At 50.7% G+C, this 16,841-nt stretch overlaps 1 protein-coding gene across 2 annotated transcripts in view; it reads left to right on the plus strand.

The window, feature by feature from the left end:
• The window catches only part of CCDC61 (coiled-coil domain containing 61), a 20,627-nt gene continuing 3,786 nt past the window's right edge, over positions 1-16,841 (plus strand). The window contains exons 1-13 of one of the 2 annotated variants that reach the window (XM_078602601.1): positions 1-251; positions 2,876-3,066; positions 3,818-3,900; positions 5,701-5,894; positions 6,895-7,032; positions 7,460-7,706; positions 8,895-8,977; positions 10,082-10,272; positions 11,786-11,864; positions 12,481-12,614; positions 14,933-15,014; positions 15,781-15,838; positions 16,705-16,777. In XM_078602601.1, the coding sequence (XP_078458727.1) occupies positions 2,916-3,066; positions 3,818-3,900; positions 5,701-5,894; positions 6,895-7,032; positions 7,460-7,706; positions 8,895-8,977; positions 10,082-10,272; positions 11,786-11,864; positions 12,481-12,614; positions 14,933-15,014; positions 15,781-15,838; positions 16,705-16,777 (1,513 nt within the window). In that variant the 5' untranslated portion in view covers positions 1-251; positions 2,876-2,915. The remainder of the gene's footprint in view (positions 252-2,875; positions 3,067-3,817; positions 3,901-5,700; positions 5,895-6,894; positions 7,033-7,459; positions 7,707-8,894; positions 8,978-10,081; positions 10,273-11,785; positions 11,865-12,480; positions 12,615-14,932; positions 15,015-15,780; positions 15,839-16,704; positions 16,778-16,841) is intronic. The other variant, XM_078602602.1, reaches the window with a different exon arrangement.

Below are 16,841 nucleotides of genomic sequence, written 5' to 3' on the forward strand. Positions count from 1 at the left end.
ACCAGTTCGCGTCGACTCGATTCGTGAGTGGTTCGGATCGGTGTAAGCCAGCTTTAAACTCGCTGCCTGTAACGAGAAAATCCGAGCTCGACGGGCTGCCAGGGTAGAGAGGGGAGAGATCAAGCCCCGCCGGAGGTTGTCACACGTCTCCGTGGATGCGTATTGCTTATTTGGAAGTTAATTGAATATCTTGCGGGGTCCGAGGCTCGTGGGACTAGTGGAGGTCTGCCGGGGACGCGCGACGCTGCCCGGTAGGAATATGTAGGCCGCATGCGGTCGGAGTATTTTTAAATATATAAAAAAATAATAAAAATCGTAATACTTCTATTACAGTGTTGTTCTTAACGATCACGTTGCGATACGTTGTGCGGGTTGTGTGTATATTTTTTTGATCTATAAGAGGTTTATGATTTTACCCTCATCGAGTCGTGTATATTCATGCGGCGTTACTCTGATTATTGATGCGTTTACCCAGCAAAGGTTCTCAGAGTCTCAGGGATTTTCTTTCAGGAGGATCCTGCATTGGGATGTTTGGCCAATTTCATCAGCGAGCGTTTGGCATGTGTGATGAACTGTACGAGAAACCCAACGGAAGACTATTCTATAAATAACCTGTTTAACACGAAGGCTTTCGCGACCAATATCCATAATTTATATATTTTTGGGTTAGATCGCGTAAATATGTGTCGTTAAACCCGCCACCACCCGACACAGCCAATTAGTAAGGTTTGTTACATAAACAGAACATGTCAATTTGTTACCAGTACATCACACCGGTGTGTTGGAAAGCAAACCCACAACATACTGTACCTACTCTAATCACCCACGAATGTCTGTCCCTAACGCTCGTGACGTCACTCCACATAGACCATCCCCCCTAATTAATATTCATGAGCAAGTGACGTAATTAGCGGGTGACGTCACTTCACATGGGGGGCCGAGGCGCCTCCTCCCCCCTCGGCGTCAACTCACAACCCTCACTACAAAGGCAGAACCCTCGCGTCACGTGATCTCCGTAACGCTGTTGAGACATCAAAGTAAAAAGGACGTCGTGATGAACAAGGGATTATAACCTTTACATGAAATAAGTCTGTCACCGCGCATTGATGCAATGAATATCACGTCGCGGGCTGCTTTTCGCTCGCAAGTTTCAGATGTACTGCAATACACCCGTCACTTGGACGGGCAAAAGGCTCGTTTACTATATTAAAATAGCCTGGGTGGTGCAAACTCTCCTATTGAGTTCCCATTGCGGCACCTACCATAGTAATATGGAATTTCCACCATTTACCCAGCGCCGCCACATGAGTGGAGCACTGCGACATTGCTTCAACAGATTATTTGGTGATGCTTGCTGCTGCTGTTGGCGCAATCACAGCGAACAAAAACACACTCAACTAATTCGGTAATAACTATGTGACCTTAAACGGACAAATATAGAACGGTCGACGTTTCGGGCAAGAGTCCTTCATAGTTACAGAAATGTGCTATGATGACGCGTCAATTTCGAGAAACGTCGCCTCATATATTTTACTTTTTAAGGGAATAGAGTTTTTGACGAACGTCTTTCGAGGTGTTTTGTATTGACATAGTTTTATGTTAATGTGGCACATTAGGAATGGACCACTCTTTTAATTATTTCCTCGTGTGTAACATTACAGTTAAAATCACGCAAAATATAAGTCTAATGAAACCCTTCGTGGGCTTTTATGCATTACAACTTTTTTTTTAATGTACCTGTCGATCACGTGAACACTTGGAAATGGAAACGGTGTCTGTTGGTTCCGTTATCTCCTATTCATCATCGGATCTGTAGGTGGCGCTGTTTGTCAATCCTGGAACTGCTGTTGTGAAAAAGAGTGTTGCAGACAATCGTCAGCCCCCAGCCTTCTACCTATAGAACACACCTGGGGTCAAATATAATGAAAATGACAGAAACATTTTTGGCCGAAATTGCAATAACTTTTACATTGCAAAAAATATATGCAATGACATAATCATGTCATTACATTCCCATTCTTCTTGGGTCTTTCGGTAAAGTCGCGTAGATAGGTTCACTTTACCGAAAGACCCAAGAATATTAATTCCTTCAGTCACGAAAGCTTTAGGTCAAGATTCCCATTCTTGCTATCCCGGGTGTCAAATCAATACTGATTGATGGTAGCAGTGCGTTTGACTGTTTACAAGGTTTTTTGCCCACGAGTTGTAAATACTGCATGAGAATACTGAGGCGCACCAATCCCAAGGAATGTGGGCCATTGACGTTTCGGTCACTACTCTAAATTAGGTAGGTGTGTCTGAGTTTAGCGGTAGGTACCGTTCACATTTACAAGATGAGTTAAAATCCTGTATGAGGTATACGCAGCTGACCGCCACCACCGGCATCTATTGAGGACTGACAATAAACACGCATGCACTTGAGAATCTAGTTTAATCAAGTACGACCTCAACCTGGATTCCAACCCAGCAGGGTGTCAGTTCAGTGTCTCTGATGGCCATGTTTGTGGCCACTGAGCCTCCCAATTGTAAAAGTGGACCTCGGAGATGATTTGTGGAATGGACAACTAAAGCAAGGCAAAACGTCGTGGTATGAATGGTAATAACCTCTTGATCTTGTCCCTTAGTGTCGCTGTGTGGCAGTGGTGATGGTCCTGTAAGAGTTTTCCTTGAAGGACAATTCGACAGTGTAACCCGATAGCGGTGGTGGTGGTGAGACTTAACATTGGACGTTGCTGGTCAAATATTCACTGTGCAGTATCCTTATGATCTGGCCGAAGGAAGGATGTGATAGTGAGGTATGGCAATATTCATGACATTGACTGTAGTTGACATCTTGATCCTGAGCCACTCGGCCACCTTGTTATTTGATTTACAGGCCGCGTTGAGGTGACGTGGAGGGAGGGAGTGGGTGAGTGATGGACAGGTCCCAGGTTCATGCGGAGGGGAGGCTGGAGGTGCGAGGGCTGGAGCTGGAGGTGAGGATGGAGGCCGGCGGCTCCAGCCTGAACGTCGAGGTGCAGGACCCCTACTCCGGAGACTGCTGGAGGGCAGACTTCCAGCCATCGTGTACGTGCGCACTTTACGCATGCACCGTGCACAATCTGTGTGTGTGGATATGTGTGCGGGCGTGTTCCTCCGGCAGGCTAGCCTGCATTGGCTGAGTCATATAGCCCACATGGTCAGCCACCGCATGCCCAAGCGGTATATCTTTGGTCAAATAGAGGAGCTAAACGGGCACGGCACGGGATAGAAAACAGATGGAGGAGGCTCGTGATGGATGCTACTGGGAAGTTGCCCTCCAGCAACAACACAGGGCCGAGCGTTGACGCTCATGGCAATGAGCAGAGCACTGGGCGGCTAACACGCAGTAAGTTGGCATAGTGGGGAGCATAGGTGGTGCATCTGTCAGTCACCCCGGTTAACCCGTAACATCTGGGATTGTCCTGTGACCTACGAGAAGCGAGCCTGCCTCACTCCACATGGCATTAAGGTGCACGTAGCGATAGTGCATTGGTTAGCACGATGTCCTACGAACCCGGTGACCCGAGTTCGATTACCGCTCATGGCCAACACCAGTGATGATTATCTGAACCAGTCCCAGGTCTCCCGTTCGTCGAGTCGGCCTCAAATGAATACCTGGTACGGCGTGTAAACATCGCTACTAGTGAGACAAAGGCGGCCGGGCGTGGTGCTGGCCACCCACCCCCTTCGTGTGCCATACCGGCCTTCATAGGTGCTCGCTAACAGCACTTGCCCCAAGTCTGTTAAGGCTATATGGGGGATCTTTATCTTTTACATGTGCTTGTGATTTTTGTAGATGTTGAAGATCTGACGCATAAAACCGGAAACTTCAAACAATTCTCGGTGTTCTGCAGCATGCTTGAGTCGGCCATAACGCAGGTGAGAGCCTCTCTGAAGCCTATGCCCAGGGGTTCTGAACCCTCACTGGACTGACAGCCCCCTGCAGCTGAGGTGTGGAATTCTCAGCGAGATTACAAACGAAAGAAAGGCAAAAGGCAGCGGGCGAGATGATGCAAAATTGCAGTGCAGAAAGAGTAGACGGGCAAAGTTGTAGCGGGTTGGAGAAATTGCATCGTCGCATTAAAAGAACGGCAAATGCCAACGCACATGGGACGGAGCGGAGGAGATGGAGCCGATATCTACGGCGCATATTCCCGGTCACAGTGCATTTAGTAGACAGAGTACGATATTGTCAATCGGATTCCAGAGGATTAACTTATTTTATTATTATTATTAATTTCCTTTATTCGTGAATATTAATTGATAGCTCTTCTTTGAATACACTGCATTATGAAGGTTATTATTTAACACCCATAATCCACCAAGAGAGAGCATACAGCTTTTGTAACCGTAGAATTGTTCATTTGTCAATCTGTCAATCACTATAGATCAGGGTGTGTGTATATATATATACACACACGAAAATACAGCAAATGTAGCTGTGACGGTCCCACCTGAAGACGGAGACTTGTGTTGCCTCCGAAACGTCGTGATTTAATTGATTTATTTTAATTTATTATTATTTTCTTATTTTTTACCTACGTGACTTTACCGAAAACACCTGAGAGTATGAATCCTTGCAGTCACGAAAGCTTCAAATCTAGAAGAAAATACAGCACTTTGTCAATCCTATAAATGTCCAAATGATGGCCCACTTTGTTGAGCTATCATTTGTGGCGAGGTCGCTTCTGAAAATTGAGTTTGTACCTCAGTGGGCTTCGCCTGGTAAGATGGGGATGGTTTAGTTGTATTTGTGTGTTTGGGTGATTTGTTTACCGTTCTTGTACTTTGCACTAAGATAGTGTTTTTGTTTTGGTTGTTGTAACGTTCTGACCCGCCTCTACTGGACATCTGTGAAAAAGAGCTTTATAGCTCATCGGATTCCTCCAGTATAAATAAATATTCTGATTCTGGTTTGACCATACTTCACCACACATACTTCAGGGTCATGACCACTCAAGTGAGCTGTGGTTGGGAATTGAACTCGGGGCTCCAGGTGTAGCGTGATCATGACTGCACCACCGCTCCACCCTTGTGATTAAGAGAGTCATTGTTTTTGTTGTATTATCAAAACTTCACTCTCATTATAATGGTAAAAAAAAACATTCAATTCAAGATCACATTGCCACCCCTTCTCAATTCGATGCATTCATTCTATTGATTCTATGCATTCATTAAATTTGATGCATTCAATAGATTATATGCATTATTTCGATTAATTCATTTAGATTCAGTAATTCGTCCGGGCTGTGCTGTCAACTGAGTGGCACCGTGGTTGAGATTGATTCACAATCGCAGGGGTCACAGCTTCAAATCACCACGTGGGGTTGATACCACTCTGTCATCTCTGTGTATGTATGTTGAACTTCTTTCGCACCGTACGTAGCCAACCGTGCTAATCAGAAGTGCGGGTGAAGGGGAGGGGGCATGGGTGCGAGGGGAGGGTAGCTGGGGGGGCTGTGGGTGGGGGGGCCTGGGGGGGGGTACCACTTTCGGGAAGGGGGGGGGGGGGTAGAATCAGGGTTTCAGTCGCCTGCGACTAAAATGGCTTCTCGGCCCAGTCACAGACAGTTGTCCTCTGGAAAGACTCGCTACGGCAATGTGGAATTTCCATCCAACACTCGTTTGAACAGGAGGACTCTGACCGTTGTCGTTGACCCGACTCGGCTGTTTATTCAGAGCAGCGAGTCGGTGAGCCTTGACCTCCTGACCTATGCCGACCTGGAGCGAATGAGGAGCCGTAAAGGCGGGCCGGCCATGCGGTCAGCGCTGCATCCCTCCACCGCCGCCACCACCACTCCCAGTGGCGCCGCCAACCCAGCACTCAACTCCAAGCGCTACCTCATTCTCATCTACACGGTGGAGTTTGACAGGTGCCCTCCGCCAGCAACAACAGCAGCAACAGCAGCATGACTGCAACACTGTTTCTTAATGCCATCACCACCGCCATTGTGATGGTGGCTGCGCACGTGGCCTGTAATCCAGCACCGCGGAGGCGAGGGTTGGTGGATCGCGTAAATGTTCTGAAACTCTCTTCCCCCGTGGGAGTCGAGGAGGAGCCATGACTTTGCTCGCCAGGAAGAGGCAGCACTGCAAGTCGAATAATCGCCATCCGTTTCTATCTGTACGGGGAGAGAGTTTTGTCCCCTCGCATGCGTGGGTTTTGTCGAGGTGCTCCAGTTTCCTCCCACTTGTATAATAAACAAAACTCTTTGTGAATTGGCTTAAAACATCAAAACATTTAAACTCAATGTAGCAGCAGGACCCTCCTGAAAAAGAGTCGTGCGACTCAGTGTGGCTCTCCTGGATAAATGAGTAAATTATTCATTACCATCATCAGCGCTGTCACCATCAGCAGCTCTGTCAGCAGCAGCAGCAGCATTTGCAGCCATCACCGCTCATTACTACCAGTTACCACCACCACTACCACCAGCAGGATTACTGTGATCGCCACCACCGTCACTATCATATGCAAAATCACCATCGGCATCCTAATAACAAATCTCGTCACCAGAAAGCATTACTGACATCGTTGTCACAGCTGCACATGGCACACAGATGTACAAGCAGTCAAGCACAAAGGTGTACGTGCACACAGGTGTACATATACACAAGTGTACGTGCGCACAGGCATAGTCACACATGCACACAGGTGTAAAGGCATACGGGCAGACAGGTAAAGGTGTCCATGAGTACAGGTGTACAGACATTCAGGCACAAAGGTGTGTGTTGGTACAGGTGTACACACACAGGCACGTAGGTGTGTGTTGGTACAGGTGTTTCCAGGTGTACACACATACAGGCACACAGTTGAGTGGGCCTGCCACAGTAGTCCTGCAGGACTCACCGTGTCCGCCCGTTCCCCCTGCGCAGGATCCACTACCCGCTGGCGCTGGGCTACGCGGGGCGCCCGGATACCGCCACCCTGCAGAGAGCCGTGCGCCAGCTCAAGGAGGAGCTGTCCCACCTGCGGGGTCACCCGGGCGTCGTGCAGGACCACAAGCACAGGGAGTGAGTGCAGCAGCCACGCTCACCTCTCAACTCTGAGCCCGTCTACCCCATTGTATATCTCCTACGCACTGATATACGTGTGTACTTGGTACGTGTCCATTCCATGTACGTTTTGTACTTTGTTTAAAGGGATGCTGCCATGGTGTAACGCTGAGCACATGAAGTCTCGCAATCCAGAGGTCGTCAGCATGATCTCCCAGTGCGCCAGTGTAAATGGGTAAACCGTGGTTAATTGATATGAAGACCACGTGTGGTGGGGTAAAGTGTGATTTCTTCAATGTCAAATATCCTTTCATGGGGCTCCTAGATCTTCCTTAGCGGAGGCCCCTCTGCCAGCAGTGGGACTGAGCAAGCAATTGCACACCTGCACAACTCTCCCATTTTTCGCTCTGTAAACTCTAAAGCCTCCTCCCCCATCGCGCACCAGGCTGGAGTCTCTCCAGCGCGACAAACGCGAGCTGGAGGCACTCGTTGCCCGGCTGCAGAAGAGAGCGGAGGGTGGCGGCTGCGGTGGTGCGAGCGACGCCGGCGTTGTCGGCGCCACGGCCGCCAAGGAGCTGCGCGTACTGCGACGCCTCGTGTCGAGCCTCCAGGAGGAGCTGGGCCGCGAGAGAGCCAAGGCCCAGCGCTCGGCCGCCAAGAAGTCGCAGGAAATCCGCAGGCTCAACGACGAGGTGCAAGCAGCGACCGTGACGATGAGAATTTTGTTGATCGTTTACACCCCCGCCTGAGCCTGGTGCTGTGTAACACAGCACGAGGCTGGGTGGGTCAGGGGGGTTTAGGCCTCGGCAAGGTAAGGCAATTTACCCTTTTTACCGGGTAAAAGGGTAAAGGTAAAGGGTAAAGGTGTCGACATTCCAAGGGGTAAGGTAAAGGGTAGGGTAAAGGTAGCTTGGAAGAATTACCCGGTGGGGTAAAGGTAGCGCAAAGTATTACCTGGTAAATACGGTACCTTATTTACCGGTAAAAGCTCCGTGGCGCAGTCCGTGGCCTCCATTTAATAAGTAATATTAAAAAAAACTTTTTTTAAAACACGCTTTTAAACTCCACGACTCCAGTAAGTGGCCCCGAAGCTTGCCGTAACGTAAGGGGCCGTGGCCAATTACAGCCAACGTCAGTTGAGCGTGGACAATTAGACCCAAGCCGAAACATAACATATAAAAAATAATGTTTAAAAAAATATATATTTTTATGATATAATATATTGTCATCAGTATGACATACCACATTGGGAAGTGGGTTAAAGTTGAGTTACAAAATTTGAGGATACAACGACGACGCCGACAACAACGACAACAACGACAACAAGCGTGTAAAATTGGAATAATCGAGAGTATTCTATATGAATAAAGCGCTCTACCTAGCATTTACCGCTATAAACCTTTTTCATGTGTAGTTCCCTAGTAATTACCCTGTAATCGGGTAATTTGTATGGGGTAAAGGTAAAAGGTAGGGTAAAGGTAGGCTCATTGCTTTTTACCTTTTACCTTACCTGCTAAAGGGTAAAGGGTAGGGTCGAGTGATTGTATTGTGGTAAGGTAAAAGGTAGGGTAAAGGTAGGCTCGTTGCTTTTACCTTTTGCCTTACCTTGCCGAGGCCTGGGGGGGTTCCTAGTGGCTGTGTCGGAAATCGTTGGTGCTGCGATGGCGTTGCAGCTGTTATGGCGTTGGCACCGTGACGAAGTTGGCGCAGTGATTGCGTTGGCTTAGTGATGGCGTGGGCGCCATGATGGCGTGGGTGCCATGATGGCGTGGGTGCCATGATGGCGTGGGTGCCATGATGGCGTGGGTGCCATGATGGCGTGGGTGCTGGGATGGTGCTGTCATCATGATGATGTTGGCGCCGTGTGTCCATTGGTGCAGCTGGAGGAGGTGCGGGCGTCGGAAAGGAGTCTCCGTGCCCGCGTCAAATGTCTCAGCACCGAGCTGGCGCTGTACAAGAGGGGGTGAGTGAGCCCACGCGCATGTTCAATGATGCAACCAAAAAACACAACGGCTCTCGTAGATGTACAATGCACAACAACATAATGTAATAATCATACGATCGCATATAACCCAGTGGTACAGCCATCGAGCGTGCTGGCGCTGCATCAGCACCGGTGTCCACAGGCTGGAAGGCTCCAGGTGCCGGGATGTGGCAGGGAGGGATAGTGGACAGTGGGTCGGGGAGGGGGGGGGGGCTATTTAATTCTCAGCTCTTGGGGCCCACGACAACATCGCTGCCGCAACTGCAGAAGTGGTACACGGATGAGCCGCTTAAAATGTATTCTTGCACTCACGATATGGAACATCGAATGGTGTGCAAGAATATCGATTATTATTTAAGATTCGTGCAAATTGCATGAAAATCACATGTGAATGTTTTTCTAACTTTAGGATCGTAGTAGAAATGGAGTCGAGAATTCACATGAGGATGACAGAACTTAGAAGACAATGTAAACGCGATCTCTATTATAAATGGGATGGCACGACATATGAGGCAAATGAGGAAAATCAGACGAGGAATGGGACACTGCAAATTACATTGCAACAAACAAGATGGTACAGATGAGAAATAGGGCAAGCGGGACGGAACAAACAATATAAAGGAGGTGGTAAAAACAAGACAAGAAGAGAGGAGGTTCTTCAACAATGACCTCGAATCGTGACGATTCAGCAAATCACCTGGGCAGTGACTCATGCCCTGACTGACTCACTCATGAACTGATGGACTGATTCACTGTTGGACAGGCGGACTGACTCACTGATGAACAGACTGACTCCCTGATGGATGGATGGACGGATTGACTCACTGATGGATGGATGGACTGACTCACTGACTCCGTGATGAACAGACTGACTCTCTGATGGACAGACTGACTCCTGATGGATGGATAGACTGAGTCACTGATGGATGGATGGACGGATTGACTCCTGATGGATGGATGGACTGACTCACTGATGGACAGACTGACTCCCTGATGGACGGACTGAGTCACTGATGGACAGACTGACTCACTGACAGGGACGGGTGGACCGGCAGCTCGTTACTCAGACTCCTTGTGCCCCAGGAGGGTCACTCCCGTGCTGCCCCCAGCGGAGCGTTCCCGGGGCAGCGAGAGGGCAGCGTCCGGGGGCCCCGGAAGGGCCCAGGGTGAAGTTCGCTCCACGTCCCGCGAGAGGGAGAGAAGGACCGCGTCCAGGGAGGGGCGCCCCCCCGTCCGTGGTCCCCGCTCACGGACCCCCTCCCTGTCGCCTGCCGGTGAGGACGGACACTCGCCCACTCGCCCACTTAAACACTCTACCACTCACTCCCTACTCATCCACTCGTTCTCACGCTCACCTGCTCACTCCGAGCTTATCAAATTGCTCACTCATGCTCACCCACCCACTCACTCACCCACTCACCCACCTACTCTCTCACCCACTCACTCACCCACTCACCCACCCACCCACTCACTCACCCACTCACCCATTCACTCATTCACGCACTAACTCACTCACCCACTTGCTCACATGCTCACTTACTCTCCATTCACTCCCTACTCATCCACTCATTCTCACGTCACTTGTTCACTCCTTGCTTATAAATTGCTCGCTCACTCACTCACAGACTCACTCATTTGCGCACTCACTTACCCACTTGCTCATGTACTTACCCGCTCACTCACTCCCCATTCACACACTTGCCCACTCATTAATTTTCCCCACTCACTGCTTCGCTCATTCACCCACTCACTCGCTTAGACACCCACCCTCTCGCTCATTAACCATCTCCACTCATACACACACACACCCACCCACTCATTCACTTACTCGATCTTTCGGCCACCCACCTATTTTTAATCTAATGAGATATTTTATAGTCTGTTAAAATAAAATCAAGAGTGTGAGAGTATGTATATAGAACTGAACATATTTTTATTGTATGTCTGCTTGTATATGTGTGTATACTGTGGATGTAATAGGTGTATGTTTGTGTATTTTGTATGGAGAGTGGGGAGTGGTAGTGCAGTGGTTAGCGCGCTGCACTATTAACCCAGTCACCCGGGTTCGATTCCCACTCACGGTCAACAGCAGTGACAATCATCTGAACCGGTCCTGGGCCTCCCCTAGGTCAACTCAGTCACAAATGAATACCTGGTGTGGTGTGTAAGATATCAGTACTGGGCAGATGAAGGCAGCCAGGCGTGGTGCTGGCCACCCACCCCCTCGTGAGCTGTGCCGGCCTTCATAGGTGCTCGCTAACAGCACTTGCCCCAACAGTTTGTTCAAGGCTAAACGGGGGATCTTGGTTTTATGTATGGAGAGCAGTAGTGGAGTGGTTAGCGTATTGTACTACGAACCTGATGACCCGATTTTGATTCCAGTGACGATTGTCTAAACTGGTCCCGAGCCTTCCCTAGGTAGAAATTAAATTTGTACCTAGTGCGGTGTGTGTACTTCCAGCGCTGGAGAGACAAAGGTGGCCAGGCATTGGGCCATGCCGGACTTCATAGGTGCTTGCTAACAGTACTTGCCCCAACAGTTTGTTCAGGATATTTGCTCTTCGTGTGTGTGTGTGTGCGCTGTGTGTTTTGTGTGCTGTGTATATTGCGTGTGTATGTGTGTGCTGTGTGTGTATGTGTGTATTGTGTGTGTATGTGTTCTGTGTGTATGTGTGCTGTGTGTATTGTGTGTGTGCTGTGTGTATGTGTGCTGTGTGTATTATGTATTGTGTGTATTATGTGTGTATGCTATGTGTGTGTGTATTGTGTGTGTGCGCACATGTCCAGCAGGCCGTGTGCCGGCCTTTGACCCCACGGCGTACGTGCGTGAGCGAGAGCAGCGCAAGAAAGAGGCAGAGCTGCGTGGGTGAGAGATACACAACGCTCGCGCGTGTGTGAGAGATACACAATGATCGTGCATGTGTGCACACCTTGTGCTTGGCACCGTGATACACACACAGATAAACACTGAGCACTGTACGCACGGTGTGTATACATAAACACCGCACGTACCATCCCGTTGTGTATTACACTGCCGACTGCGCCTTGTGTACCGCACCGTGTATCCTGCCGTGTGTATCAGACTGCTTACCACCCCGTGTGTACCACACTGTGTGGTACAACACGGGGAGCAGTGGTGCAGCTGTTAGTGTGCTGCGCTATTAACCCGGTGACCTGAGTTCCATTCCCGCTCACGGCTAACAACACTGGTGACGATTAATTTGAACCGGCCCTCGGCCTCCCCTAGGTCGACTCAGTCTTAAATGAGTACCTGGTACAGTGTGTAAAAACATCGCCACTGGGGGAGACAAAGGCGGTCGGGCGTGGTTGCTGGCCACCCACCCCCTCGTGTGCCATGCTGGCCTTCATAGGTGCTCACGAACAGTACTTGCCCCTACAGTCTGTTGAGGCTATGCGAGGGATTTTTGTTCTACGCTGTGCGTGCCGTGTGGCGTGTCTAACCATGCGGCGTGCGCTGGCAGTTCGAGGCAGCGTCGCCGGGAGCTGCAGGGGACCCCGGGGAGCGGGGGCTCCAGCGGGGGCAGGGGTCGCCCGCGGTCGCGCCCTCCCTCGGGGGGACGAGCGCTCAACGGGCACAACACACGTAGCTCCTCCCGTGAGAACGCACAAACACGCACGAACACGCACGAACATTTGTGTGTGTGTCACTGTGCATGTCAGTGTGTGCGACAGGGATGTCCGCTGGCTCCCACATTATTTAACATCTATTTTGACCACGTAGTTCGTGAAGCCTTCAATAGCTGTACCGGGGGAATTTCCATTTGGTACAGATATAATGGGAGGCTGATCGACGCCCGGGTGCGATCAAGGGATGGCTCCCTATTGGTCAACCACGTTATGTATGCCGATGATTTGGTAATAGCAGCTCATTCAGAAGAGGAGTTGGAGACGCTGCTTCTGAGACTGGAGCGTGCCACTAAGAGGTGGGGCCTTACCATCAGCCCCACCAAAACTAAGCACCTGCCTGGGTATTTTGTACCATCGGACACTCCACCCCCACAACTCCCAATCGGTGATGGGGCAGTAGTGGAGAGAGTGGAGAGTTTCCCATACCTGGGCAGTATGCTTATGACCGGCTCCAGTTTAACAGCAGAGGTCTCACTCCGAATCAGTCGAGCGGCAATATCTTTTCATCGGTTGCGTAACGCTGTGTGGAAGCTACCTGGTCTGTCGCTCCGCACGAAGCTTCAGGTCTTCTCGGCCACAGTCATTCCCTCCCTTCTCTATGCTTGCGAAACGTGGACCACCCTAATGGAGCATCTTCGCCGGTTGGAAACATTTAGGCTGGCCTGCCTACGATCCATCCTGGGTTTAACCAGGCTGGATTGTGTGAGGAGCTCACAAATCCTTGAAAGATCTGGTCAAAGTCCCATCGGTGAGCTCCTCCGGCAGGCAAGGCTGCGTTGGCTGGGTCATGTAGCCCGCATGCCCAGCCACCGCATGCCCAATCAGCTTTTTTTCGGCCGGATTGAGGGGGCTAAACGGGCGTGGCACGGGCTAGAGAAGAGATGGAGTGATGTGGTACAGGAGGACGTGGAGCTGAGTGGACTTGCCGATGACTGGTACCAGCGGTGTCAAGATCGGCCTCAGTGGAGGAGGCTCGTGAAGGACGCTACCGGGCAGTTGGAGGCAGTCGCCCTCCAACAACAACGGAGGGCGGAGGAGCGACGCTCACAACAACGAGCGGAGCGCCGGTACAGTAGGGGGCACAGGTGGTGCATCAGCCAGTCATCTCGGTCAGTCGACCCGTGGCACCTGGGTCTGCCCCGTGACCTCCTGCCAGCAGGCGTTCGACACTTCACGTGGCCTCAAGGTGCACTTGGCCTGGCACAAGCGTCGTGGTGACGTCACCGCTACTTAGTGGCGAATGGCGGTTGTTGTTGTCAGTGTGTCAACGTGCGTGTCCGTGGTAGTGTAGTTGTTCGCGGCCTGCGCTGCACACTCGGTGACCCGAGTTGGATTCCCGCTCACGGCCAACACCAGTGACGAATATCTGAACCGGTCCTGAGTCGCCAATGAGTACCTTGTGCGATGTATAAACATCGCCACTAGGGAGACAAAGGCGGCCGGGCGTGGTGCTGGCGACCCACCTCCTCGTGTGCGGTGCCGGTCTTCATAGTCTCTTAAGGCTATACTGGCGGGGTGGGGGGTGTCTTTGTGATTGTATGAGTGAAGAAAACACCCTCTTGGGTATTTTGTGACATCAATAACTCCACCCCCTCTGCAAGAGTATGGAATGGTTGTATAGAAGTTGGAGGCAGTTCCGTATCAGAATAAGTGTGGTCATGACCACCTCTGGTTTGGCAGCGGAGGTCTCGCTCCAATTTATTGGAGCGCCATTACCTTTTCAATGGCTGCATAGCGCTAAGTGAAAGCTTCCTGGCCTATCGCTCTCCGTACGAAGCTCTGGGTCTTCTCGGCCAAAGTTAAGCCCACTCTTTTCTTTGCTTGCGAAACATGGAGCACTTTACAGGAACACCAGTGCCATATTGAAACAGTCAGACTGGACTGCCCAGAATCTATCTTGAGTTTAACTCGGCTGGATTGTGTGAAGAGCTCGCAAGTTAACCCATACGCCCAGTGGGGTTGTATGATAGAGGCTGAATGAGCATGGCACGGCCTAGAGAAGAGATGGCTGATGTGGTACAGGAGGACTCGGGGTGGACTTGCTTAAGACCAGTACCAATGGTGTTAGCATCGACTCTGTGGAGGGTTGCTAATGGAGGGTGTTACTGGGAAAATCCTATCTGGCCCTTCCAGAATGTGAACGTAAGTTACATCACTCAGTCACTGTCTGTACGAGACGTATGTATTATGTACGTATAGACGTGTGTGTGTGTGCAGTGCTTGTAAACAGCACTTGCCCCAACAGTCTGGTAGAGGCTATGTGGGGGGATCTTTGTCTTTGTGCAGTGGAGAGCGCCCACAGTCGGCGATCATCAGCAGGTTCCGGCAGCGACGCTGCCCCCTTTTCCGAGCCTCTCACCTCCGCCACGTGAGTCCCTCTCCTCCTCCTCCTGCTGCTGCTGCCACTGACACGATAGCCGATTCAACTGCTGCAGCTGAGAATGCAGCCCAGTACTCGTCAAAAACAAACAACTCTGTGACCCCTCTCAGGCAGTAGTGACACGACGTCCTTCAGGCTCGCATTACTCGTTCTCACAATCCTACAAATGCAACTTTTTCTTTTTCCTAGTAAGGCCCACCGAGCGATGTAGCTCTTTTTCACAAGCAACCTGGCTCTCACAAATGATAGCTCAACAAAGTGTCTGAAACCTTTTGCAAGGTATCATGTTTACATTAGCCAGAAAAAAGGGGAAAAACCCTATTATTACATGATGTAGATGCTTACTCTGATAGTGCGATGTCTTTGAACTATGCGCCTTTTGGCATCATCTGGTCGAACACCGTATGAGACTAGGCTCTAAGGAAAGCTATCTCTGGTGTGGACCAATCAGTTTCAAGGACAATGCATAAATTATCAGAGTGTTGTTTTTCGTTTGCATTTTGACTGCAAGTATTGTGGTTAATGTAAACATGAGTCCTTGCAAAAGGTTTCAGTTTTGTCGCCAGAAAAAAGGGTAAAAACCCGATTATTGTCGTACGTGGCGTGGGTTGGTGTGTTGTGGCATGTGATGTGCTATTGTTTTCGTTGTCGTGTGGCATGGTGTGCGATGGTATAGCGTTGGCTGGTGATACAGTGTGGTGTCGTGTCATGTCGTATCATTGTCGTGCAATGTGTTGTTGTTGTTGTTGTGCAGAACCCATAGACGTGGAGGTAAAGCCGTGAAAAAGAGCTCCTGGGAAAGCCCAGCTGAAGTGAGAACTGCCGACACCACTCACCACTCACACAGCACCCACCACTCACCACTCACACAGCACCCACCACTCACCACTCACACAGCACCCCACCACTCACCACTCACACAGCACCCACCACTCACACAGCACACTACCAATCACACAGCACCCCACCAATCACTACTCACACAGCACCCCACCACTCACTACTCACACAGCACCCCACCACTCACTCACCACTCACACAGCACCGCACCACTCACCACTCACACAGCACCCCACCACTCACCACTCACACAGCACTCACCACTCACACAGCACCCCACCCCACCACTCACCACTCACACAGCACCCTACCACTCGCTCACCACTCACCGCTCACCACTCACACACCACTCACCACTCACACAGCACCCTACCACTCACCACTCACACAGCCCCCTACCACTCACCATTCACTCACCACTCACTCACCACTCACACAGCCCCCTACCACTCACCACTCACACAGCACCCCACCACTCACTCACTACTCACACAGCACTCACCACTCACACAGCACCCTACCACTCACAACACTCACTCACCACTCACACAACACTCACTCACCACTCACACAACACTCACTCACCACTGACACAGCACTCACCACTCACACAGCACTCACCACTCACACAGCACCCTACCACTCACCACTCACACAGCACTCACCACTCACACAGCGCTCACCACTCACTCACCACTCACACAGCACCCCACCACTTACACAGCACGCGACCAAACTTGTGCATTTATGTGTGCATGAGCATGCTTGTGCGTGTGTACGTGAATGTGGGTGAGTGATTGTGTGCGTACTCATCATGTTCGTGCGCTCGTTTCCTCAGCCCAAGCGGGGCCGTGCAGAGCGGAGACGGCAGCTGGCCAGCACGCCCACAGCGACCCAACCCGCCGATACAAGTGAGGACATGTCCCTCCCTCGGTGTCCGTCTGGTTGTTAACCTCTCTCTCTCTGCATAGCCCT

The sequence above is a fragment of the Lampetra planeri genome, chromosome 18 (assembly GCF_965212315.1).
Source record: "Lampetra planeri chromosome 18, kcLamPlan1.2.h2, whole genome shotgun sequence".
NCBI lineage: Eukaryota > Metazoa > Chordata > Hyperoartia > Petromyzontiformes > Petromyzontidae > Lampetra > Lampetra planeri.